Consider the following 25212-nt stretch of genomic DNA (forward strand, 5'->3'; position numbering starts at 1 on the left):
AGGAGGAATTTGTTTGGGGATATCAACCACCTTCGTTAGTGTTAGTTTCCCTTGATCAATCGGGCATTCGAGGTCGACTTGATCGACATGTTCACAGATATCCAGTCTCTCCTTGATCAATGTAATGAGGCCATATCTGACACTAACATCGATATAGGCACCCTCAGTAACTACGTCTTTGAGCACGCCAACAGCCCGGATAATAAGTGATTCACCACTAGATGAGTTTGTCAATAACCAGGTAAAACCCAAGAGGGGAAGTGGGGGAGGTATAACGTACGGGATAGGCGGATTGGGGATCAAGTCGACCTTCTTGATGGTAAGGACATCATCGGAATGGTCCCCATCGCAGTATTTCAGAGGGTTCTCTCCAGGAATCTGTTCCAGCCCGTTCGTAGGTGACATCAAGTTCTTACCAACCTGGTGGAACAGGTTTCCCGCGGATGCGGACGCTGCAAGCAGGGACACGAGAGGGATGGTAAAAAGCCTCATGGTCGTCTCAGTAGTTTTAAGGCTATTTCGTCCAGGGCACGAGAAAAGGTGGTGGTGATAGTGGTGGTGGTGGTGGTGGTGGTGGTGGTGGTGGTGGTGGGGAGGAAGGAAGGAAGGAAGGAAGGAAGGAAGGTGAGGTTGGTTAATTTATCAAAATCAAGAGAGGGAGGCTGGGCGAAGGCGCCACGACCGGAGGAAGCGCCAAGCTCAGCTCGGCTAGAGCGTCAAGCCAGCCCCACCCCTCCCCTATCTCCATCTCGATTGATCTATTCATCCAGACAACATCCTTCTCCAGTTTTGACGAGTCACCTCCTTCGTCGTAGTAAATTCTATTTCCCCTATGGCTTCTGGATACGGTCTCGACGGTGGTACGTTGAAACTTGCGCCGAGAGGGATCATCCGAGGTTCCACCCCCCATTGTCACGATTAGAAGCTAACTACCGCTCTCGATTACGGTATAGGTGTCAGTAGGGTCTGTCCCCCACCATGCCGTACAGTCTTGGAGCTCATGCTGACATCATGTTCAAGTGCTTTCCTTTCTGGCAGGACCTGTTGTCTTGCTATGTGGTGAACACTGGGTCTGCGACCAGCGATGAAGGGAAATGGAAGTGTGTTCCGCAGAGGGATGATTACTACGAGTGTCTCCATCATAAGAAGGAGGTTTGTGGGCCAAAAGCGAAAATTTGAATCCGGAATCACGGCACAAAGATTGAGTTGCGGCTGACTGGCTCCTCGATATAGATTCGAAAAACTCAAGCGATAAAGGCTGCCTACAACCGCCGTCTCAAACAGGATCCGAATTTCGATCCCCGGAAACCAGAGGGAGAAGCGGACATTAGGAGCTTAGGTTTACTGCAGAAGAAGTAAAACTGGCATAGTGAGAATTGGGAATGATCACTGGCTGAGGATATACGTCTATGTTAATATACGTGCATTAGACCTACGATATTCCCTAGCATTTACATATCATACCAGAGAAGTCCCAATGCCCCATACGCCTTTGCTCTTGGGGGTGTATCGTTATGGTGGAGGAGCCGATTGCCCAAATCGCGCGCACTTTCGCCAATACAAAAACCCAGAAGAGTATTTGCAAATTTGAGTTTCGGACCCCAGGGCATCAGATAGACATGTTGGCATTACGTGATAGTGGACTTTCTCATCATACAGAAAAGAAAAAACAGAAAACATGCAAACTCCACATACAATGCATTTAAACCTGCCATCTATGAATGCAATAGACAAAATCATACGTCACAGTTCATAATCATCATTCCATCCCAAACTATCATATATAGAGATTTCCTCATCTCCGCCAGAAGCACCCACCGGCAGAGTTCGCCTAACGGGGGTTTCGTCAATGGAGCCAAACAATTTGACACCGCCATCTGGCGAGGATCCAGGAGTCTGTGCAGGTTTAGAGCCCAATACAGAGCACGAAAGGGAGCGGGAAAGCCCGATGTTGTTTTTCGGCGTAACCAACGCAATGGAATTACCAGTTCCAAGGTCGGTACCCACCGATCTTGGCTTCTTCTTAGGAGTGACGAACATGTTTTTGGCAAAGTTCAAGGAACGCCTTGGTGCATTCTCTTCAGATACCTCAAAGGGGCTAGTAGATGGGACACCATCTTCTTCCATCATCCGCTGCTTTTGCAAGGGGCGGACCGGCGTACTTGCAACCTCAAATCGCGTTTTTGGATTTGCGACTTCGGGTAAGCCATCCTGTGGCGCGGCATCACTCTCATCCTCAAGTAGAGGCGGAAGGCTTGGTTGAGGTTTTGTTGTCCTTCTGCGCTTTGGGGTTGCCATAACTTGGATATTTGCCAATGGGTTCCCGGGAACTTTTCTCGGCCCTTTTGGAGAGTTAGCGAAGGGAGTATCTTTGAAGGTCAAAGGTGTTATACTTCTAGTGGAGCCAGTTGTGAGCCGCTTTTTAGCATCCTCAACAATACCAGCTGCGACTGCAATACGGTTCGGCTTTTTCAAGGTATTGATTGCATCCTTTAATTCTTCATCCACTTTCTTCTTTTGCACCACTTTCGAGCTTATCTGTACTTGTCTTTTGACAAAGCTCTTGGAATTCAAAGTCCCTCCACGCATGTTGGTTTTTGATACAGATGCCGCATCAGCTGCGACGAGCGCAGCCAAAGTATCCACACTTGCCTCTCTGATAGCATTGGTAGCAGCCGGAGCAGTGATGGAGCGAGTGAAGCCTGGTGCTTTCTTCACAAGTTTTCGCTTATCCTTATTTGAGCTAGACGAATCCTTATTGCTATGAGCAGTTGACGGGGCTGATCGACCCCCGCATTTTTTGTTGATTGATTTGCATTCTTCTGGGAGTTTAGAGGCATAACTTTCAACCGTTAGCTTGTCATCCACATTACGGAATATATGGTGTCTATACAAAGCAAGCACAACCTCGACACAAAAATGCCTAAGGTGGTCATGTTCTTTATCCATAACGAGCTTTTGTTCCGCGGATTCTTCTTCGGGCCCCTCGGATACCGAACCAATCGACCTCCAGATACATAGGCGGTCAACCAGTAAGTCGAGCAGTAGAGGATAATTAGGTGCATCCGACTTGGTCTTATTTTTACCCTTGCGTTTCGAGATTTTTTTTTTTTTTTTAGATGTCCTCTCTTTGCTTCCATCTTTATCCGTTGGTGTAATTTGGTCTCGCTGTAAAGACATTATCTCAAGCAAGAGTATGATTTGTAACTCAGTCCTACGACGAGGTCAGCAGACAAAAAATAATGATCGGACACGCGCGTATGCATACTCGCGAATTTTGAGCTCTTCGACTCTCCGCTTCAACCATTGGTCACTAGCCCGCACCAATTTATCCTGAAACGAGGCACTTCTCCACTCTTGCACATACTCTTCCTCGCCGGCACGTAGCACTTCATTCTCCTGAACCTTCTCTTCTAGAGCTATTTTGGGGATTATACTGCGGAACTTGATGTCCATTTTCTCAAAAGGAAGAAGCATGCTCTGTAAGAAAATGATCAATTCTCCACCAGGTCCCGCAGGAAGTTCCGAAGCGTCAGCACGCATAGCAACTCGAGCGCGAGACAGAGTTGATTTCGCAAAGTACGCAAGTGACGTCTTCCAAACATCGTTAATCAATATACGAAGAGTCCAAGCCCAGATTGATTCCTTACTTTAGCAATATAAAGTGTCTTGAAATACTGTTTCCTCGTGTTCTCAAGAATATCAGATAGCGTCGGCGGCGCAGACTCTTCCGTTAAAGCTTCAACACCCGGTGAGGGGGGAACCGGCACCCTAGTTGGGGCTTGTCTGCCAAACAAAATTTTCATCAGCATTCAATATGCAGGGCAAACGATAATGGAGACCAACAGTGCTGCCTGATCACCCCGAAGAGGTTCGGTGTCAGGGGAACCCATAGTCAAAGTGCCAACAGGATCCGGTGATGATAGTAAGTCTTTCACCGTACAATCGCTAATCCTCAAGTGAGACCACCATTCACTACCCAATCGCCCGCCCCCAACCCCATCAAACTCCAAGTTCGGAGGCTCATGTGGGGCCTTTCTAGCCAATGCCACTGTTTTCCTCACATCCCTCATCTTCAGTTGCGTTGACAGCTTAAAAATAGCGTATACTCCATCCTGAACCTTCTCCACGGCAGCCAACTGTCTCTCTCCGTCAACCTTAGCTACCAGTATATTCCCGGGAACCCCTAGCACCGGCAGATTACTCGTAAAGGAGAAAAGACGCGAGGGAGTTCCGGCAAGCCATTGCAATGGAACAAAAGAGCGCGGTAGAGCAACGGCCGGAGTGAGCTTCAGAGAGGAATCAAATACAGACGAAGAGTATGGCTATGAGATGAACGGTCAGCCAGAGCTCAGAGAACACCAAGGGGAACAGCAGAGGGGAACGTGCGCACCCCTATAACGAAAGAATCCCCAAGAACTACTTTCTCAACCTCGCGCTTCCTCTTGCGAGAAGAGGAGGGAGCAGGAACCGAGTTAGAAGACGGGGTGACATCGAGCGTAGAGGGCTCCATGTGTAGATTGCGGAGTCTTCGAAGTTAAGAAATTAGAGGTGCAGTTGCATTATCCTTCCACAAGGAGATTGGTGGGGTACGCGTGGTGTCGCGTTTCCTCCTTCAGGTTTGTCACAATAACCCCTAACCCTGAGTTGCCTACTCCGACAGGGTTCAATTCTTGTCCGGGGATCACTATAAAGTGCACAATGACATGTCAATCATCTCTGTTGACACCCCATAGAATTAAATCACACTAACTTAGGCTCTGTTTGGCAGGAACGGAACTGGTCCGTTCCCCCATACAAACGACCGTTTCCTTCCGTTTCAAAACGGTTGGAGTAAATCCAGTGTTTGGTAATGTAGAAAAACAAGAACCGTTCCGTTCCAAAGTGGATCTTGGCAACCAGGTTTGCAACAGTAGCTGGTCCCCCACTTAGGCTAGTTTTGTATTAAAAAAAATTTGTAATGTATAAAGACATCTTAATTAAAAATAATAACCAGATTATTCCCTATACATCATATTTTCCACTGGCACCTCCGAAAACAACTCATACACCTCCAAGATGGCATCTCACCCCAATATGAGCACAATTCATACAGCCATAATTCAAAGATGGATTCATATCGCAATTACCTCTGCTCTCTATTCTCATCTATTCCTCTCTAAAGAACCTGTTCATACATCTATTCGAACTGGAATGATTTATACTGCTGAAATCCTGCAAGCACATCCTCGTCGTGCTCTAGAGGTTATTCGTATGCCAATTACAACATTGTTAGACCTTCGAGACTGGGTAATTGAGAGGGGATTACTGGTGTCTACACGTCAAGTAGCTGTGGAAGAACAACTTGTATTGTTTTTATGGATTATTGGACATGGAGCTACAAATAGGGAAGCTCAGGAACACTTTCAGCATAGTGGAGAAACAATTTCACGGTTAGTATTAATTGCACTATAATATTTATATATGAAATGTTTATTATTCTAATTATTTTACAGCTATTTTCATCAAGTTCTAAAGGCTCTCCTGCCTCTGTATGAAGCATTTGTACATCTTCCACCAAACAATATTCCTGCAAAAATACGGAAAAATTGGGGAAAGATGTCCAATTTTAAGGATGTTCGTGGAGCAATCGATGGGACACACATTTTGGCCCATGTCCCACAAAACCAGCAGGGTCCCTATCGTAACCGGAAAGGTACCCTCTCGCAAAATGTTCTTGCTGGATGCACCTTGGATATGTACTTTTTCTATGTATGTTCTGGCTGGGAGGGTTCAGCCAATGATGCTCGAGTATTAGAAAATGCTGTGATTCATGGATTTCCAAGACATGAAAATACAGTTTATCTTGCAGATGCAGGATATGGTCTTCGTCCTGGGTTTTTAATACCATACCGTACCGTACGATATTATCTGCGGGAGCAAGCACAAGCTCATTTACGTCCACGAACTAAGGAAGAGCTTTTCAACCTACGTCATGCTCAGTTACGAAATGTTATTAAATGTATCTTTGGAGTTTTATGGAAGAGGTTTCAAATTCTCAATACAGCTCCAGAGTTTGACCTTACCACACAAGCTCAACTTATATTGGTAGTTTGTGCATTACATAACTTTATTCGACACCGGGCAAATAGAGAGGAGGATCAATTTTACCAGGATGCTGATTCATCCTTGGAAAATATCAATCACTCTGAGGAATCAAATCCAAGTTATGAGGAGGAGGATGAAGGAAATGTTAGAGATGCACAAGATATGGGAGAGATGAAACAAGATCGAGACAAACGTGCAACACAAATGTGGCTTGATTTTGTACAATACCAAAACCAGTCACAGTAGACTAACTGCTGTAGAATTCCTAGGCCTTGTAACGTACTATTTGACCTCTTAATCAAAGCTCCTGATCTTCACCTTCCTCTAATGCTAAAAACACTTCTGCCTTAACTGGGTTCTCAAAAAGCTCATATCCAGTAACAATATCTTGTGTTGACCACCCTGGTCTTCCTTTATACTTTTGTTGAAGCTTTGATACAGCTTGCTGAACAACTGATTGGGATGCTGCAATAGTAATTGGTGTAGTGGCCATCCCTTCAACAGCAGTGATCAGCCGCTCAGAAACACTCCTTGGAGGTTGTCGAATATGTCCCAGTGGTGCTAGCCTTCTCCGCTTATGTTGATGAGGACTTGTATCTGGGCTGGTCTGCTCTGGATCAGCCTGAGTTGCTAGATCTGACCTAAGGGGCGAAGGAATCGTGATTTGTTGTAATTTTGTATGGCCAGGATAGATTGCATGACCACCTGTTGCTTGAACTCCCTCCATGATTTCCGCCAACTCAATTGCATTTGCAAGTGGTTTGTCACGAAACTCTCGTATTCCAGGCAGTTTTTTTATTTCTTCCTCCCATACTTCATCTGGTACAGTAACCGCACCAGTCTTAAGATCAACCCCAAAACTACTCAAATCTTTCAACCTGGTCCACATCTTCCATTTTTTCTTCAAGGTCTCCAATTTGCCTTGACATCACTTACCTGTTACAGGAGCCCCAGGTCCAGCAATCAGAAGAACTGTCTCAGCAATCTCATCTCAAACTTCCATCTTTAGCCCATTATCAGATCGTTTTCCAGTCCTAAGAGCTTGAACTAGTTCTCGCAATAACACAGATGTCATTTCAGGAGACCATTCAACTGGACACCGGCGAGGCTTGCGGGTTTTCTGCTTCCTTCCCGTAAAGGAGGAAGGTACTTCACAGGGGTCTAGAACACGAATTTTGGATAAATTTTCTGAAAAAAATGTTAGAACTTATCATAGTAACTATAGTGATATTTAACTTACCTTCAATCTCGCAGGAGTGGTTAGAACACTCAGGTTGATGCCCACTTGGTAGTATACATGCAGTATTTTGACTTGCAGTAGTATCCGAGTCTAACTGTATTGATTGAGTCTTATCGCTCAAGGTTTGTGTATTCAAAGGTGAACTACTATTTTAAATTAGTAAACAATTATGATAAGTATGGTGAAAGTGGTAACACACTGGTATTGAGGAGAATGCTCGTCCATCTTGGTATCTGTGAATAAGTTGAAACCTCTTTAGAGAAGGGAGAAGTTTTCACGAGTGTTAAGATAAGATAGTTTTTTTTGTACAGGAGACTGAGAGATTTGCACATAATATAGAATTTATTTCATTAGTTTACAAGAAAAAGAAAAAAGCAGATTTATTAGGGTATGGTATTCAAAATTACTCTGCCCTATAGAGTGTTGCCAGGGGTTAAAAAAAATTCTCAATTGAAGGTAAGAGAAACCGTTTCGAAACAGAAGTGCTCCATTTCACCTGTTGCAACCATTTTGAAACGGACCGTTCCTGAACGGTTCCGTTCCCGCCAAACAGAGCCTTAGATGCAAAGAGCTTTTTTCCTTTGTTCAATGTCACACTGTCGTTGCCCTAACCCTGAAACCCGTCCCCAAACCACTACCGTAGACTACTAAGCTGTGGCGCTGGTATCATACCTTGCACGTTGGGGGATGATTGCTGTATCGGGAATGAATGGAACTGCACCTGAAGAATCTCATGACGCCGAAGGGAAGCAAGGGAGAGAAAACCGGGTTTCTGTAAGGCAGCCATGAATATTAACCTCACCTTGCTTCCCATCAGATATTTCCTTCTCGAGTGCCGCGGGCGCTCCCATGAGATATTACCCATTGCGGGGGTAAGCTACGAGTACTGTAAGGTACAAGTACTCGTACAGAGTGTGCTGGCGATTGATTACGAGTGATATACTATGACGCATCCGGGGGGCTTTTCCTAGGATTAATTTGGTGATCACCGCTTTTGGGGGCAAAACCTTACTGTACTCGTACTGTAGCGACGATATCCGAAACGCGCGATTTTACTTTCCCGGGTCGAGAGAATACCGGTACTCCAATACTGGTATGCCGTACTACCAGCGCGCACACAGAAAGTTGGTTCCAGTACTGTTGGTCTCGAACGGAGTTTATGCTCGATTCCTCCCCGCCGCGCCAGTCAGGTATCACATTATATGAGCTTATATTATAGTATCATTCCAAGTGCCATTTTTTCAGTAAAAAAGAGAAAAAGTCTCGCCTCCTCTTTCTCTCGGAGATTCGGCACTGGTGAAGTGCGGTACATTATTCGGGTATGGAGTTCGTTCAAAACCAAAGTCAATTGGGGAATTAGTGTCCTTGGAGGTGGAGATATCAAAGTAATCCGACCTTACTGAATGAATGTCTTATCGGGCTCTCGTAACTGATACGGTGCCTGTGCCATGCTGGTATCGTATGGTTCCGGTCGTGGGGAAATTGTTCAAGTTGAATGATCACTGCCCGCAGGAAAAAATTTCTGGTTTTGGGGATTTGATGACAGAATTGCAGCGAGGCACCTGCTGCATCGATCTATCGTCTCAATTTCCGGAGATATGAACTGGAAGACAAGGGTCTTTAGACTAAAGTTGGAGCGCTTCATATGGGAGCCTTAAGTAGTTGGCTGCGGTTAAGATGTATGATAATTTTAACATGTGAATATTATACAAGTAAGCAAAGATAGGGTAGGGCGCGCATTTTCGGGGGGGGAGAAACCCTTTCAGATACCGTCGAATACGGGGGGTATACTCGAATGATGTGATACTATTCTTGGCACAAAATACCACCCAAAACATAAATGTACCACTTTTAAACGAGGGCAGACCAATACGGTACACTGAAGGGCTTTCAGTTGGTAAAAAAATTCTAATAATATTACAATCACGTGTGTTTATTTCACCTATTTTGACTTTATTTTCTTCACAGTTTTACAAGTGGGTCAAAGGCAAGGTGATTGATTCTCCGATGGTATGTTTCTTGGTCAATAGATACCGGTAAGTTACCAGTATGATATCCGGAAGGTCCTTTCTCCAGGAGCATGTTATTGAAAAGGTTTACTCGCCCGCTCCCGGGGCCAGGCGAGGCGCTGGTCTCGGTTTGGCTAAATTTATGTTTTTATTTTATTTTATTTTTAGGAATGGTTCATGTATTTTCGTAATCACGGCGTACCGGCAGACGAGTCTCGTGGGTTTCCGGGCGCGTGCGGCGATGAGAGGTGCCCAAGAAGCCCAGAATTACCCGCAAGGTTGCAGGCAAAAAATGCCAAGAATATGCCTAGTAATCACAACAAACAATTGCACATGTACTTTGCCGTCCATAAAGTATTCGGACAGCTTGAATTATTAGAGCCTGTATTGGCGCCAAGTGTCCGAATACTTTATAAATGGTCCTGTGCTCGAGGGCTGGTTTATCGCATCCAGAGGCATACGGTAGCATATCGGGAAGCTGATCGCAAGGGGAAGGTGAATCGGTTAAAATGCTCCAAAAAAAGTGGAAATATGAAAATGTCAATTGAGGCCCAACACCGAGAAGGGGGTGTACTAGTACCGTAGGAGGTATGATATTCCTGGCATGATAGCCACATTACCGGTATGTTGTATATGCCCTTTCTCGAGCTGAATTCAGAGGTTTGGTTTTGTCACCAAATTTCCGTAGTGAGGATTTGAGTAGAATTCATATACTAGGGGTAGAGGGAAAGTATTGGGAAGAGCAGGGGGTTCGATGTCTGTGCAAATTACTCAAATTGGTATCTTCAATCCCACTTCAAGTAATTCACACAGACATCAAGCTCGCTGCTTGTCCCAATACCGGTACTTCACTCCCACCCCGAGTACGAAGCTGTTCACCTACGGTACGGTATGCGTCTGAACCACTTCCCGGTCCAATACGGTAAGTGATCGTGCTCGCCAATTTTAAAGATACGAGTATCTAAACACCTTGGCGCCAAGGGTCTGTGCTTTACTGGTACTTGATATACTCGTAGGTGCTCAGGATACAAGTAATTTACTCATCAGATTCGCGCGTGCCGTACTCGTACCGGTACTGTCACGGTGTTGGTTAACTTCAACCCTGCTGCCGTGGCTGCAAGTTGCAGGATGCCCAATACTGTATTGAAACCTTGCAATAGCATCATCACATTGTACTAGTACGAGTAAAGCTCGACTCTGGATGGGGTAGCATTGATACTGCAGCTGTAAGGAAAGGAGTGTGTGCCCATGGGAAATAAGTGCTAGCACTTCAAAAACACGATTGGTGATGGGGGGAGCTTCTAAAGAAGCTGAGAACAAGCTGTCACTACGAGTACTTGTACAGATTTGTTAGGGCACGATGGTACGGGTAGAACGGGCACTGTACGGGTAGGGTACTGTACTCGCGGCAATCAGGGGAAGGGAAGAAGAGAGAGAGACCTTAAGCCAAGACTCTGGATGTGGGGCAGGTGCAATTCTGGGCCAATCATATGGCTAGGATTTGACTCCAGGTCAGGGTCCCTGATAGGCTGAGATGTTCGTTGGGCGGTTGCAAAGTTTTGCGGCGTAATTTGCCAAGGTCTTCACTTGACGAAAGAAGCGGATCACAGGGATCCACATGACCTTAAATGGCTAGGTCCAGGGGTAAAAGGGTTGCCGCACCGCTCAAAATGATTTCGAACCCTTGACTTTTGATGTGGAAAGGGATGGAATTTCGTTCCTCTCACTTGCTCTCGGACATGGCGGATGTGATGCACCGGTATGGAGAGCCTATCATATCTGGGGTGGGAAATAGCACTGGGAAAAGGGTTCAATTATTCGCCAACGCGGAAAGGAAACTGCACTCAGTACGGGAGGAGATCATAGGATCAGAATACCGGTATCATGACTACCGTACCGGTGCCATAGTTCGCTGGGGCAGCTGATACACCGGTACTCGAGTGCGAGACGATTGAGAGGGCGAGCCAAGAGTCAGACTCGGGGAATCAATCCCCTTGCAGCGCTTTGCAGAACCTGGGCTCGGCTACCTTGGAGGTTGCCCGCAATTTGTCACCACCGGCGAGTAATAATTAGCGCCAGTAAAGGTACTGTATCATAATCAAGTACCCTTCTGCACACCAGCCAGCCACCTTCAAAGGTCACTCGATAAATTTATCCCTTTCTCTGGTTTTGGGGGAACGCGTTGAACCTTTCCCAAGTTAGCGCTTGGGGGGAGGCTTACACCTTTATCCCCTTGACTTGCTGGCTGGCAGGGGCCCCGGTGAGGGGCCAGTCGGTGAAACCAGGCGGTTGTTGGTTGCCCACTTTTTCCTTCTCTCTATCATCATACTGTATACCAGTACTTGTACTACGAGCATGGGCGAAATTTGTTTGCCCGTCGTTTCTCTGCATCAGCAGCTCGTGCTGCACTTGTGCGATCCCCACAAAATATCCTGGTGCACCTCGTCCCCGGCTTACTACAACATCACTTTATCCTGCTGTGAGTCTTCACCTCCATACGAGTACTCGAGTATTCTCTCATCCCCCTCTTCTGCTCTCTTCCTCCCCTTGTCAGGAACCTGGATCGCTTTCATAATACTTGTAACTTTCCCGCGGGTCCTGGATTCGCTTGGAAATTTCCCTACTCGAGCTATCATACTGTACGTGTACTAGTACTATACAGCTGCTTGTGCTCGTGCTTGGATCCTGCTGCTGGTCACTTTGCATGTTGGTTGGTGGAACTTTACTTCTTTTGACTCCGCAATCTCACTCTCTTTCGCTCGTAGTTCAGTTGTTAGCGGTACTGGAAAACTGTCTCTGGGAGCCCTTGGTCCTTCAGATATCATATTTCTCGAGCATCTCGCCTCAAACATACGGGTACCCTTCTTAGACCCACTTACTTTCACAAACTCTACGGGGTTACGGGTGCACTCACTCGTGCTACTAGCCGTCATTGAAGAGGAGATAAGAGATTGCCGTACCGTACTCGTACAGGAGGAAGCTATCCAAGTTATCACTCGCGGAAGCGGGACTCGGATTGCAGTGTTGCAGAATCAGGAGGAGAAAATTAGGGCTAAGAGGGGCCATAAAATATACCCCCCCCCCTGTACTGTACGCCTTCCCCCGTCAAGTCTTAGCATCCACCCACACCTTCAACATTCGGCTTCCTCCAACTTCTCAACCCCCCTCCTAATCGCCTCGGACCCTCTGCTGGTCAGACTCCCGTTTGATTTGATCGATCGATCAGCGTTGATAGGCCTCGTCTTGCTCCGAACAAAGACTAGCCCAACAATTTCTGCATCACATCCAGCACCTGTCTTTGCGGGCATAGACCCCCCTTTCCCTTGTCCTTTGCCCCCCCCCCGGTGGATGCTTCCTAGCTGAAATTCCGCCTGAAGGAGACACGACCCGAGAGAGAAAGGTTGAAAAGAAGAAAAGAAAAAAAAGGAAGGAAGAAGGGCCTTCCAATTGATTGAGACAACTTACAGTTGTAGAATGAATTCCTGCGCTCTACCCTCGGAGCGGGCTCACCAGCTTCCATCCTACGCACACTCTCCTCCATCTCTGCGACTTCATAGTCGTTTGGCTTCTCCACCATACTCACCTCAGTCACCAGTTCGCCGAAAACCGGTGCCTCGCGGCCCCTCCTCTGTCGTTTCTCCCGTCGGCACACAAACTCCGGATCAGTCACCGAGGCAACTATACTCTGACAGCGAGTACTCTCTACCGCCGGACACAGATCGCTCAATAAAGCTTGGCATAACCTCTCCTGCCCCCTTCGATCTTCCCATCTCAGACTCAGGAGAATTTGTTGTTCGAGATTTAGACAGGTACGGGACAAAACTACTTTCTATGGCATGTTCCGGAGACCACTTCCTCTGACATACGTCTTCCTTTCCAGATACCCACACGGGGACTCTCCTAGTCTTGCACAGCGCTCGTGGGTTCTTTCTCCCAGTGGTGAAGTTGATATCCGGATACAGCAGCCCTCACCTCGCCCCTATCTTCCATCTCCTCTAGTGCCCAATTCTAGCCATGCGAGAGTCCGGAGCGACTCTTCACTGAGCAGATCGAATACTCCAGAGCAAGCATTTGAGCCGAACCGGCGAGCCAGCTCCATAATGGCGAGCTTGCCCCATGCAGCACCGAACTTGGGCCTCCCAGAGGGTTCATATCGCACACACTCCCCTTCAACTTCAGACGTGACGGACGAGATGAGTAAGCCAAGGTCACCGAATGGCAGATTCACCTCCTTTTTCCGATGGGGGAGTACTTCGGAACAAGGAGGGTCATCTTCCACCTCAGTTTCTGATCGAGGGCCCTCTCCGGTACCTTCTCCGAAGACGGTCGTTGCACCTTCTACATCACCATCGAGCCGGTCGATACCACCTGCAATTGATATACCACTTGCAAATGCCAGGTTACCTACCGGCTTACACTCAGATTCGGGGGTCTCCCTGGCGCCTCCAACTCCCTCATCCTACGAGGCTATTGAGGAGGAGGTTCGTTTGGTTTCTGCGGATCTGGCGGCGTCAATCCGTAGGGAGATGGACTTGGAGGATCTTGTCGAGAGATTGCAGGCGGAGGCCGCGGAAAGGAATGGAGAGGGGAAACGGACAAGCGATTATTTCTCTGATGCCGGAAGTTCGACAAGATACCTGGACATAGAGACAAAGGTTGAGGTAGATGTTGAGAAGTTGACAAGAAAGGCGGAACAAGAGAAATCTCAAGTCCAGGTAGAGCTTCTGGGGAAAATACAAGAAGAGAGACAACGGCGAAAAGCCATGGAATCACGTGTTAGAGATCTCGAGGAACAAGTTGCTAGGGTAAGAATGTGTTATGTTCCATTAGATGTAAAAAAATATAGAGCTCTAACTAGTAGTTTAGCGTCAGAGTGCACAGTTTCTAGCTACAGATACTTCAGGACGGATAAAGGAGTTGGAGGTTACTCTGGACGAAGCGAAGCGTCGGCTTGCAGACGAGCGGCAAATGAAAGAAAACTATGAAGACCTTTTAACGGCCTTGAGGGGGGAATTGGAGGAACATCGGAATGAACGTGATAATCTCAGGGATGAAATTGTGCCTCAGCTCCGGGCCCGAATGGAGGGATTAGAGTCGGAGGCGTCGGAATTGCAAAAGCTCATGTATGAACATTCTCGGATGCAGCAGGAGTTGCTCAATCTCAAAAATGAGAATGCATCATTAGCTTCGACTGTCCGCAATCAAACTCGACAATCCCACCGATTTTCTGTTCCTGCGTCAGGATTTGCAACACCCACCTCAGCTGGTCCAGGTCTCCCCATGATATTAAATATGAGAGATAAAGAGACACTGGTGGAAAAGGTAAAAGATATTGAGGAACAGCGGGATGCTCTGCACGCGGCTTTGAAGAGCTTACGCGAGAGACAAAAGTATGAGAGCCGGATGGCTAAGGAGAGGATCAGAGTGTTGGAAGCGGAACGTGACAAGGCGCTCCAGCAGACAAATAGGCGATATGGAAAGGACCGGGAAATGAGGTCTCTTTGGAGGGAAATGGAGCGATTGCGCCAACGAGCTGACGACGCATTGGAGCAAAAGTTTACGTGTGAACGGGGTCTTGGGACGTTAAAAATGGACTTGGAAAAGGCCGAACAGGAGACAAGTTCGTTACGGGCTCTTCTCCAGGAACATGATGTGCTAGTTAGCAAGCATACCGAGCTTCAGGATTCCCATACACGTCTTTCCAAACAAGTCTCGCAGTTGAAGCAAGAGATTAGTGGGGAGGGTGTCGTATCACTGTCTCTGCAACAGGCCTACCGTGACCTTCAGGATATCCATGCAAGGACTTTGGCAAGATTGGGTGAAGTCGAAGCTGATGGAACCGACCTTTCCTCCGATCTATCCGACCGCGAACAGAGATTTTCGCAGGCTCACGAGGAATCGCAACGCGCTATCGAGAGGTTGCGGCAGAGCGTTGCGCAGGCGGAAGCGGAGAGAGATACCGCACAGGTAGAAGCTGAGGCCTATCGTAAGCGGTCGGAGTCCCTTGCGGGGTCAGAGAAGAAACACATGGCAGAGGAGAGAAACCTTAGCATGCAACTGAGGCTCTCCACAGAGCGCATCGCAGAATTGGTTGTGCAAGTGCACGCTCAGCTTGAGTCGAACAATGCCCTGAGAGATCGTTTGGCGGATGCCATTGGCCGCGGGGAGGAGGAGCAAAAGATGTCGGCGAAGAGAATAAACGAGCTCCAAGGAAGGCTGAAGGAGTTGGAGGATAGGGTTCTGGAAGCACAGCAAGAGACAGAAGATGCTGTCGCTAAACATGAGCAGGAGATCAACCAGCTGAAGGAGACACATACTTCGCAACTGCGAAGATTGAAATCGTCAGCTCTGCGATCGCCGTCCCAGTTCGGGCCCAGATCCCCATTGCTATCTCCTCACCTCAAGTCGCCTAAACTAGAGTGGACAGGGAGCCGAAAGTCTGTTAGCTCGATTCCTGACGAGGCGAAGGTCGAATTCTTGGAGAAGCGTGTTCAGGAGCTCGAGGAGGCTCTAGTACAGGCAGACAATGAAATGGCCGAAGTTGTCAGCAAGATGAACATGGCGCAGATTGAAGTCTTGGAGCTTCAGTGCGAGAGGTAACCTCGCGATATCTTGGGCTAATAATATAGGAATGAAGAGCTGATAGTGATAACAACAGAGACGATGCCATGCGCCAAACAAGACGACTACAAGCCGACATTGCCGCTGAAAGAGTGAAATACCTTGAATCAATGCAATGATTTCAGTACATTCCTGCCTTCCCCCAAAGTTAACGCACGCTATGTTCATCAGGTTTATGGGGCTTTATCATAGACTTTTTTTTCTTTGATTTCAAAAGGCGCAATTTTCAATTTTGATTTCAATTCTGAGTATCCACCATTCCATATATTCCCCCTCCGCCTTGTTCGATTCCCTTTTTCTTCTTTCATCTTTTCCTCTTTTCTGCCTTTTCGTTCTTGGGGGGTTTGATATTCGCTCGTATTAGCAGGCACAGCATAGCGCGGTTCAGGTCTTTCATTCATTCTCTCAAACCATAGAGAAGTGCGTTTGGGTTATTGGTTCTCTATATTTTTTTTCTTTTTTCTTCCTTTTGATTTCGTTTACAGTCACTCCCTCACCAAAGTACCTGGCAAAGTTTGTTGCCATACCATACGCGCATGCGTAGTGCTCTCTTTAATATTATCTTGTTAATTTCTATCACACGGGGTGTCTTGACAATACTTGTGTATGTAAAACGTACCCTTCGATACTTGAGCACCGGTGGGCTGGCCTATTTGTTCATTCTATAATGTGTATATTGTATTATACTTGTTTTTTTATTACCTTTTGATCTCTTTTATCCTGTTTTCGGCTTGAGCTGTGCTTGTTGCGGGAGATTCGAGTCTTTTTTTGTGGGGGGGGGGGTTTCTTTTGTATTTTACTCCTTTTTATATAGTTTTCATCGGATGTATCACTTATAAAATATGAGTATGATATACCCTGACAAAGGTGATAGTCACTTGCCCATTAAATTCTGAGTTCTCGGCACAGATGTTTGGACACCTTTAGGCTCTCTCGCTCCTGTGGAAGGGCCAATAAAAAAAAATAAAAAAAGACGTGAACTAAATCCCCGAATTTCTAGGAGTCACCCACAGCTAGATTAACCTTTAGGGGTCCATAACCGCTACCGGCATTACCATAGCGTGCGCCCAGGCCATTGGCGCGAGTGACCGGTCGTGAGTGGTGTTTGAATGGGTGATCTATATCACTCAACGAAGAAATTCTGTGAACCGAGATAATACAATACAATACAATGGAGAGCTGCTTCTTGCTCGCTCTTCTTTCTCTTGACCTCTTTTTTTTATATTTTTATATTTTTTTTTTGTACTCGCGCGGCCGAGTTGCTATCGGACACCTATATGGAGTAGTGATCGGCGGACCAATAACAACCATATGCCAGGCAACATACTTATTAATCATATACGGTACAAGAAAACCAGATAATTCAACCATTGAAATTGTTATTCCCATCGTGAAGTATCACCCTTTGAAGCTTCTCATGAAATGATTGACACTTTTGGTCAATCACAGCCTGAGGAAGTACTTCCCAAGTCCTTGCAAGTGCCTCCTTCGCTTGCTCAACAGCCATCCTACTAGCTCCGACAAGCTGCCATGTAGAAACTTCATCCTTTTGGTAGTCCCAAATGGGTTCAATTTGATTCAAATCCGGTGACTTGGAGGGCCAATCTAATGTAAAAATACCTGATAACTGATGTTCATCATAATCAATTTGCCATGCTGTTTGGTGACTAGGTGCATTGTCCTCAACTAAGTATAGTTATGGCACTCCACGTATTTCTCTGATGGACTTCATCCAGGGATAAAGCTTCGGTCGTAGAACTCATTCCCGATATGATACCCAATTAATTCCCCCCTTACTTGTAAATCCTAGCTCCGCCTCTTTAAACACCTGCTCTGCCTTTCTTTTCTTCCTTTTATTCCTCCCAGTACACCTCTCCTCTTGGTTCTAGACCTCGATGTTGTTGTTGAATTCGGAAAGTATCCAGTGCTGCCAGGTCCTGGAAACTTGGGCCTGCTGTTGGTTAAACTGCTGTCTCTCCTGCCGTATTTGGTTTTCCTCATTAACAACTTCTTGAAACACAGCCTTCTCCTCAACTGTATCCTGTTCCCAAATATGATATGGGCCTTTAGCCCCTTGAATGATCGCACCCCAAAACATGATCCGAATAGGTTGTTTTTCCCCATCCCTATCATGAATTGCGTATTCATTACTATCAATACCCCAATATCGTGATACATTATATTGGCGACGGGGTTTTCCAAACTCAACCCACATCTTATCCGTAAAAACGATAATATTAATAGCAATTTGTAGTGCCATATGTGCAAAGGCGAGGCATGCTTCTATGTGGGCAACTGATAGGCTCGGCTTGTGCGCTGGCTTTCATTAGAAAATATCGTGTTGACTATGAAAAACTTGCTCAAGAGTTGAATGTGCTGCTTTGATATCTAACTCTTGTGCAATCTCAGGAAATGTCTTTTGCCAGTGCTCCTCATCTTTTTGACTAAGGTCACGGAGAGCAATTGACTCCTCACAGTCCATAGGAAATCGCTCAGGATTGCCACCTTTCTGATCATCATCTAAACAGGCAAGAACATCTTCAAAGTCCTTTGAATCTGCTGCGTGAGTCTAACATTGAATATTTTAGAACAGGCACCCCAAGATATAAGTTTTTCAATATACATACTCAAGTAGCCAAATTGAAGTCAGAAAGCATTACCGCAAAGTTTGCTTAGCCACCTTCTGATTTCAATTCGGCCACTTGAGTAAGTCATCAGATTAATGATATGCTTTCCTTACCGTCAAGCAAAACACATCATCAATCTGATGACTTGAGGATATTGAACTTGTACTAGGTGCTCTTGCCTTTGCCCATTTGACGATACCCTCAACAGTGGACTTTTTCTGTTTCAGCTTTTCCGCTATCGTTCAATATGACATGTCCGTGTGCCACTTTAGAGTCAAAATCGCTGCTCTCTGAAGCAAAGGAACTCGGGGAGTTGACACTTTTTCACTCAGCGGGGCGGACATTTGTTTAGAATTTTGAAAGGTATAGCAATAGTATGGGGAGTTGATTGATATTGGGTACAGAGGGGCAAATCAGGAGGTTGTGAAAACCTCTATGAGATCACTTGTTTTCTCCAGTATATCAAATTGCGCCACCCAGCTTGGCACTATCAAAAGGCCTGTTTATTGGTTCGCCGATCACTACCCCATATAGGTGTCCGATAGCAACTCGGCGGCGCGAGTATGTGTATGTATTTTGCAGTGTTCGTTCACATTTTTAGTCATCATATCATACCGGTACAGTACCTGTGAGTGATTACCCGTGCGTCACACTTTCGCATTCAATTGGGTATAGCGTTAGCATGAATATTGCTGAGATGGAATCCTAGTACTGTACCGACAGTAGTAGGAAGGTGTGTTGAGGGTCCAGAGATGTCTAGCAAAGTATCATATTGTTTTCGAGTATGATAGTTAATGGGGTGGAAAAGGCTATTGTATTTTGAGGTAAGTGAATAAAAAAATCAAGGGGTGAAAGGGGGTAGAAAAGAGTAAGTACTGTACTAAGAACATATAAGTATTCAGAAAAAAAATCAAACAAACTAACTTATAGTTCAAGAAGATCGAGTTTTCTGAAAGTATGTTTTCTTGTACGTTTTTGGGACTGCTACGGTAGGTAAATTTCGTAAGATATGGTGATGTAGAGATTGATGTTTATGCTGCTATGCCATACTATACTTATCATAGTAAGTGTTCGTGGTTGTTCGGGCTTCCGGGAATGGGGTGAACGGTAGAGTAGTAGTAGGCTGTAAACTCGGATTGGTCGAGGTGCCAGGGGGTCCACACACTAGTATGGAACAAGTAATGGTGAGAAACCGTAACTGCGCATCTACACAAGTACCCTGGCGACCGGGGTCAAGCTACGAGTACCGGTAGACTCTCTGGGTGGGAAATTCCTAGCTTGGTTCTCCGTCTCCGACATAAAAGGGTACCGGTATTTGACCGACTTGGCTGCACGAGTGGAGACACGATAACACAATTAAACGGCCGCAATGAGGAACGATGTAAAAACAAAAAAAAAAAAGGTTCAGTCTACAATTATTTTATATACTTGTAGAAACGCGCGTTTCCTGTTCGTGATCCAGTAAAATCCCAGAAGCAAAAGGAAGGATTGTAGACGGACGGCCTTGGGTCCGAGACGAGATCTATTTGGAAGCACAGCATCCCGTATGATACCTATCCTCCTACCGTAGCTTGTGTGTATACAAAACCTCCGGCCCGCCAGCGCAGCCGCAAATACTCTAGCAAATCTACAACTTGGACAACCTCTCATGAAAACCCGCCGTCAGGGTTTTATGCCTTGGCGTCGAGAGATCTTTTTCAGCCTCCTTCCCCCATCGCTTGATACTCTTTATCAAAAACGGTGCTGCCGATTCAGCTATCCAGATCATTAACTCCCACTCTCTTCTCTTCTCCAACTCCCGGTAACCCCACGGCGAGTGAACAAAAACTCACCTGACTTAGCCGGTAGCTCCAGCGGAAACAAGTGATACCCCTTCTCTACAATCTCTAGTGTCGCCCCAGGCGCCAATTGCATGCGCTTCACCCGGTCCGGTGTCCAGGTGGGCGAATTTTCCCCAACAAGGTACATTAGTGGTGGCGTCACGAGCGACATTAATCGTGATGTTGCATCGGGCTCCTCTCTTCCTAGCTGGGCGCTATTTTGGAAAGACTTGTCGTGGCGGATAAAGGTGTAGACTTCTTGGTGCTTTGTTGTGGTGAGCGTTACCCCGGCTTTATCGGGGTATATTGGTGTGGGGAGGGGGCGGAAGCCGACTTTCTATATATTGTTGGTCGTTAAGAGAAGTTTTTTTGGGGGGGAGAATGGGAGGAGGGGAAGACTTGCGAGGTAGATTTCTAACACTCGGGGGTCCCAGGTTTTGTAGAATGTTCGGGAACGGACGTATTTCTCTGCTTCGGCCATGGATGGCCAGACATCTTGCCGTTTTGCGGACAGGACGGAGGGATGTGGGTTTGGGGGTTTGGCGTTCTCTTCTATGATTGGGTCTAGGAGGAGGATTGAAGTGAAAAGGGAGGGATGGATGAAGGAGATACGAGCGCTGGAATTGTCGTTAGTTCATGCGCTGGGGATTTACTATCTAGATTTTGAGGATCTCAAAGGGTATTTAATTGAATATGGAAATTCTCACATAGCCTGACCGCCAAAGCTGTGCCCTATTCCGATTATCGGGGGAGGGAAATCCCGAGGTCGTTGGTTGACCATATGCAGTACATCTCTGCAGACGTCGTTCCAGCAAGCTGCAGAGTATTAGCTTTCTACGCTCTAGTGGCCAATCGAGCGGTGGAGGAAAGCCCACGGTCATCTCCAAGCACCTCCTCGTTAAGAACTCCCGAAGCGCCCTGGTGAGCAGCATCAGGGGCCCAAATCGAAGCTATCCTCAATCCGGACTTTTCATACTCTACTAGCAGATGATCGAAGAATGGCTCATAAAGCTCCTAGTGCCTGTTAACACCCAATAATAGCCTGATCTACTGGCCCGGAAACAAGGTTAAAGTACCTTGTGAACTCCATTAGCATGGCAAAATATAATGGTAACATTCCCAGACTGTGCTGGTGTTCCAGCACTCGATCTTGGAGTATACTGGTTCACAACGAGCTTCAGTTGCGGGGGGTTAATAGCAGAAACGGTGCCCCGGGGAAACTCTCGCAGGTGAGATGCGGAGAGTACATGGGTAGAAATGTGAAAGTGTGACATTCCCACTTTCTGGGAAGGCGGGCTGTAGCGAGCGAGTTAGAGCGTGGGATGAGCAACAAGTATGAAAACTCTGGGGTTCGATTAATCGATCAAGGGGGAAATAATAAAGAATTAGGGGGAGGGCACGAGATGGAAGAAGTGACCGAGTGCGTGTTATATATGCGCTTACGGCGCTAGAACTACTGTAGGTGAAGAAGGGCGGTGCGGTAGGCTAATGGGACTGTCCGAGCACTCTCAAATAATTGAAGCAGGTAGTATGTAGCTTAGTCAGGAACCCGCTCGCTACACTGGGGGCGGGGCGAAAAACATAGCAAAAGAGGAGAGCTGCACAACCGCTCTGGGAGGCAAAAAAACTGGGGAAACACTGGACATTGCCGGGAGAGGCAGCTCCGGCGACATGGGTTCAATAATTTGAGATTTTCTGGGTATCCCAGAATCCACGGCTTGATTGTGTAAGTATCGGTGATGTCTCTATTTGCGCTGCTGGGCGGACCAGCCAGAAGACTTACTCGAGTATGGGACGCCAACAATTACACTTACTTTATGTCACCGTATGGTATTCGAGTCCAACCGGCTCATCATATAGCGATTGATGCCCTGCTGCGGTGTTGCTACTCCAGCAATATTTCTTCTACGGTGTGCCCGCCGGTAGACGCAACGTGCTGAATGAGGCTCGGGGTCCCAGAAATGTTTATCAAGAGCGGGGGAAGGTCGGCGGTTTCTCAGATTCCCACATGGGTGCCGAGGTTAACTTGGAGCCATGATAGTCAAGTTACGGTTGCTTAATGAGTAAAAAAGCAGGTGAAATACGAATGACGGGTTATGATGGGTTCGCTGCTGTGCTGTATCTTCTGAGCCGATTTTCGGAGACTTCTCGAAGACGTCTTGGTGATGCTGGGCAGAAGTGAAAAAAAAAAAGGATGTAAGCAAAGTATGATAGTTGGACGAACCCACAACGGCAAATACCAGCCTTAGGTTCACTATTGGGTCAGGCATGCATTGTAAGGCAATAGACTACGGTAAGTTACTCGGTACCTGTGATATTATATCATAGGTAGCGCTTCCGGTACTATGATACCGTTACGGAGGTGCAAACCTTAGCCTCCCCGCACTTCGGTCAAACCCTGTCGAGTCCCAGATTTGTGCCGCATAAAATGCAAATAACTTTTTTCTGAGGGCAAGGAACAGGCGTTTTGGTGCTTGGCTCGGTGGTGGGCTAAAATGGGTGAAAAGTAGGGTTCGAACAATATATATCTCTCTTCTCCGGTTGTATAATTTTGCTGGTGTCTACGGGCACCTGGGAAGGATTTACGAAGCGTGTTAAACGATTGCGGTAGATATAGCAGCTTGCGGTGGACCTGCTACTGGGGATGCCACAAGCTGCTGGTTCTTTCATGCGCCGGTGCCGGTAGTGAGGATGCTTTGGGGGTGGGATGGCCGGACTTTTGCTATAGTGTGGGTGGTCTGGTTTCATAAGCAATGGGGAGCTGGTCTGTCTGCGGGAGCCATGGAAGAGCGGCCATGGATGGGTCTAGCTAGATGGTATCATGTGAAATAATCATCGAGTCTAGGAGTGAGCTTGGGAATATTTGGCTGGTTTGGAGACTTTCATGTTGGTCTTGACCCTGCTGTACTGCCACAAGACGGCATTTCTAGTGGAAAGGAGCATCGCACGATGTTGAAATTCTTAGCAACAGTAGTGCTGTTGGCTGGGATATAATACCACCACCTTACTGGTGGTTGAGGAAAGATATTGCCCACGATAGTCCACCGGTAGTATGATATCTTGTTGAAGAACTCCACTACCTCTTTCGACTGGACCTCCGCTTGGCTCAGCAACTATTGGCAACGCTTACTGTGGCTGTGGCAATGGGAATTGAGGAGATGGCGTAGGTTTTGACGACAGGTTTGCTCCACTTCTACCCATATACGTCCTGGTCGCTACTCGAGTATACCTAAGTAGCGCCCCCATCACACGCTGCAGCTATGGGCAAAAAAAAAAAGCAGCTTGAGTTTCCCTCTATTCGTCTCGGCGAATACTGTGATGACAGTATCCAAGGTTAGTCTACTTCATATCGTACCGGTAGTGTTCTACGAGTAGAGGTACAGTGCTACGAGTATTTAAATGGTATCCCGTTGCCCGGTAAAGTTTAGGCGATCACTGTTTTCCTTGACTTGCTCTACCGGTATTCAATTTGCCGTGGTTTGATTATCTCTGGGTGGTAGCCCGCGTACCGGTATCGTGCAGGTCCCTGGCATGAATGGACCGAACATAGTGGCGGTGCTGGGGGCTGAAAGGCCATTATCTGAGACATTAGATTATCCCTGTAAATTGCCAAAGTAGTTAGCATCAAAATAAAGAAAAAGGGTGGGGGATTAATCAAAAGGTGGATGTTTTTCTAGGTAACTGCATACTCTCAAAAAGTATTAGCAATCACCAATATTGTAAAGCACCACAAACAAAAAAAAAAAAAAAAAAAAATAGAGAAAAAAGACCTACATTTCCTGTAAGTAAACATTATATCCATATCGTAGAATTATGAGAAGTCACTTACCTAGAAATAGAAAATGATGGAAGCCTCAAGGAGTGAATGGGTATCCGATAAACAAAGATGTGCAGTCCAGACCTTGCGATCTTCTGCAGGCTGGATAAATAGACAAATTGCTGACAATCAAGGACTAAGTATTAGCACAGTCTTTGACATTTGTCAAGTGCCCTCCACCCCGAAAAAACCCAAGGGACGACCCTTTTCCATCAACATGCTGACTTGGTGTTGTCTTGTTGCTACTGCAACAATGAGTACTGCTCATAGACAAATGCCACTCTCCGAGGTGGCAGCAGCCTGCGGTGTGCAAGCATGTCTGAGAACCCTCCAGAAAGCCTTTCTTTTGGAAGACTACTCTGGAAGAGTTGCTTGCAAGAAGCTATTTCTTGACGAGCAGAAGAAAAAACTTTGTCTCACTTTCGCGATGGCCTATCAGGGGTAGACCAGAGAGGATTGGCATCAGGTGATCATCTGGACCGACAAATGTTATGTCTGGCTCTCTGGACATATCAATCATATCTGGGTGATCTGACGCCCTGGAGAAGAGTTTGAGGATAATTGCCTCATCCCCAAGTTTGCTAAGAAGGACTCTATTATGGTCTGAGAGGGGGATTCTTGGGGGGGAGGAAGTGTGACTTGGTACTCTGGGATAGGGACAATTGGGGTACTGCCAAGGCTAAAAGTTACTCCAATAATGTCCTTATCTCAGTGCTCAAGCATTTTGGGAGAGGGAGAGTGAGGCAGCAAGGTATTCTCTCTGGTTAATGGAGAATGGTACTTCTACTCATTAAGCATATTATACTTGGCAGATTCAAGAGCAGTTCGGCATTTCTAAATTTGTTTGGCCCCCTGCCTCCTCCAATCTAAATTGTAACTGGTACGGGTACTCGGTTATTGGTTTTGTTTTATGTTTTGTTTTAAGTATCGTTTGATACTTGGTTTTGTTTTATGTTTTGTTTTAAGTATTGCTTTGATACTTGGTTTTGTT

General features: G+C 46.5%; 5 protein-coding genes; 2 read left to right on the top strand and 3 right to left on the bottom strand.

Annotated features, from left to right (window-relative positions):
- GSTUM_00002364001 (uncharacterized protein) lies at positions 1–539 on the bottom strand. XM_002842481.2 has 3 exons: positions 281–539; positions 96–217; positions 1–30 (listed from the first exon to the last, which is right to left on the bottom strand). The coding sequence occupies exons 1-3, from the start codon at positions 490–492 to the stop codon at positions 23–25; spliced, it is 342 nt and encodes a 113-aa protein (XP_002842527.1). The 5' UTR covers positions 493–539; the 3' UTR covers positions 1–22.
- Positions 540–749: 210 nt separating this feature from the next.
- Positions 750–1996, top strand: GSTUM_00002365001 (uncharacterized protein). XM_002842482.2 has 2 exons: positions 750–1152; positions 1234–1996. The coding sequence occupies exons 1-2, from the start codon at positions 979–981 to the stop codon at positions 1357–1359; spliced, it is 300 nt and encodes a 99-aa protein (XP_002842528.1). The 5' UTR covers positions 750–978; the 3' UTR covers positions 1360–1996.
- Positions 1997–3225: 1229 nt separating this feature from the next.
- GSTUM_00002366001 (uncharacterized protein) lies at positions 3226–4564 on the bottom strand (the record flags this gene model as incomplete). XM_002842483.2 has 4 exons in its annotated part: positions 4394–4564; positions 3847–4325; positions 3651–3786; positions 3226–3594 (listed from the first exon to the last, which is right to left on the bottom strand). The coding sequence occupies exons 1-4, from the start codon at positions 4511–4513 to the stop codon at positions 3226–3228; spliced, it is 1104 nt and encodes a 367-aa protein (XP_002842529.1). The 5' UTR covers positions 4514–4564.
- A 7732-nt stretch (positions 4565–12296) lies between these two features.
- GSTUM_00002368001 (uncharacterized protein) lies at positions 12297–16798 on the top strand. XM_002842484.2 has 4 exons: positions 12297–13145; positions 13217–14149; positions 14211–14994; positions 15232–16798. The coding sequence occupies exons 1-4, from the start codon at positions 12811–12813 to the stop codon at positions 15934–15936; spliced, it is 2757 nt and encodes a 918-aa protein (XP_002842530.1). The 5' UTR covers positions 12297–12810; the 3' UTR covers positions 15937–16798.
- A 3553-nt stretch (positions 16799–20351) lies between these two features.
- GSTUM_00002369001 (uncharacterized protein) lies at positions 20352–21678 on the bottom strand (the record flags this gene model as incomplete). Its single annotated transcript, XM_002842485.1, has 5 exons — positions 20352–20737; positions 20804–21021; positions 21112–21220; positions 21280–21418; positions 21481–21678. The coding sequence occupies 5 exons, from the start codon at positions 21676–21678 to the stop codon at positions 20352–20354; spliced, it is 1050 nt and encodes a 349-aa protein (XP_002842531.1).
- Positions 21679–25212: the final 3534 nt, after the last annotated feature.

The sequence above is a fragment of the Tuber melanosporum genome (genome assembly GCF_000151645.1).
Source record: "Tuber melanosporum whole genome shotgun sequence assembly, scaffold_129, strain Mel28".
Lineage (NCBI taxonomy): Eukaryota > Fungi > Ascomycota > Pezizomycetes > Pezizales > Tuberaceae > Tuber > Tuber melanosporum.

Excerpts from the sequence above, each read along its gene's own strand:
- GSTUM_00002365001 (XM_002842482.2), top strand. The coding sequence starts at position 979 with ATGCCGTACAGTCTTGGAGCTCATGCTGACATCATGTTCAAGTGCTTT. Across the intron at positions 1,153-1,233 it reads GTCTCCATCATAAGAAGGAG|ATTCGAAAAACTCAAGCGAT; the intron begins GTTTGTGGGCCA and ends TCCTCGATATAG.
- GSTUM_00002368001 (XM_002842484.2), top strand. The coding sequence starts at position 12,811 with ATGAATTCCTGCGCTCTACCCTCGGAGCGGGCTCACCAGCTTCCATCC. Across the intron at positions 14,150-14,210 it reads CAAGTTGCTAGGGTAAGAAT|TGCACAGTTTCTAGCTACAG; the intron begins GTGTTATGTTCC and ends TTAGCGTCAGAG. Across the intron at positions 14,995-15,231 it reads TCCAGGAACATGATGTGCTA|GAATCGCAACGCGCTATCGA; the intron begins GTTAGCAAGCAT and ends CAGGCTCACGAG.
- GSTUM_00002364001 (XM_002842481.2), bottom strand. The coding sequence starts at position 492 with ATGAGGCTTTTTACCATCCCTCTCGTGTCCCTGCTTGCAGCGTCCGCA. Across the intron at positions 218-280 it reads ATCCCCAATCCGCCTATCCC|TGGTGAATCACTTATTATCC; the intron begins GTACGTTATACC and ends AAACTCATCTAG.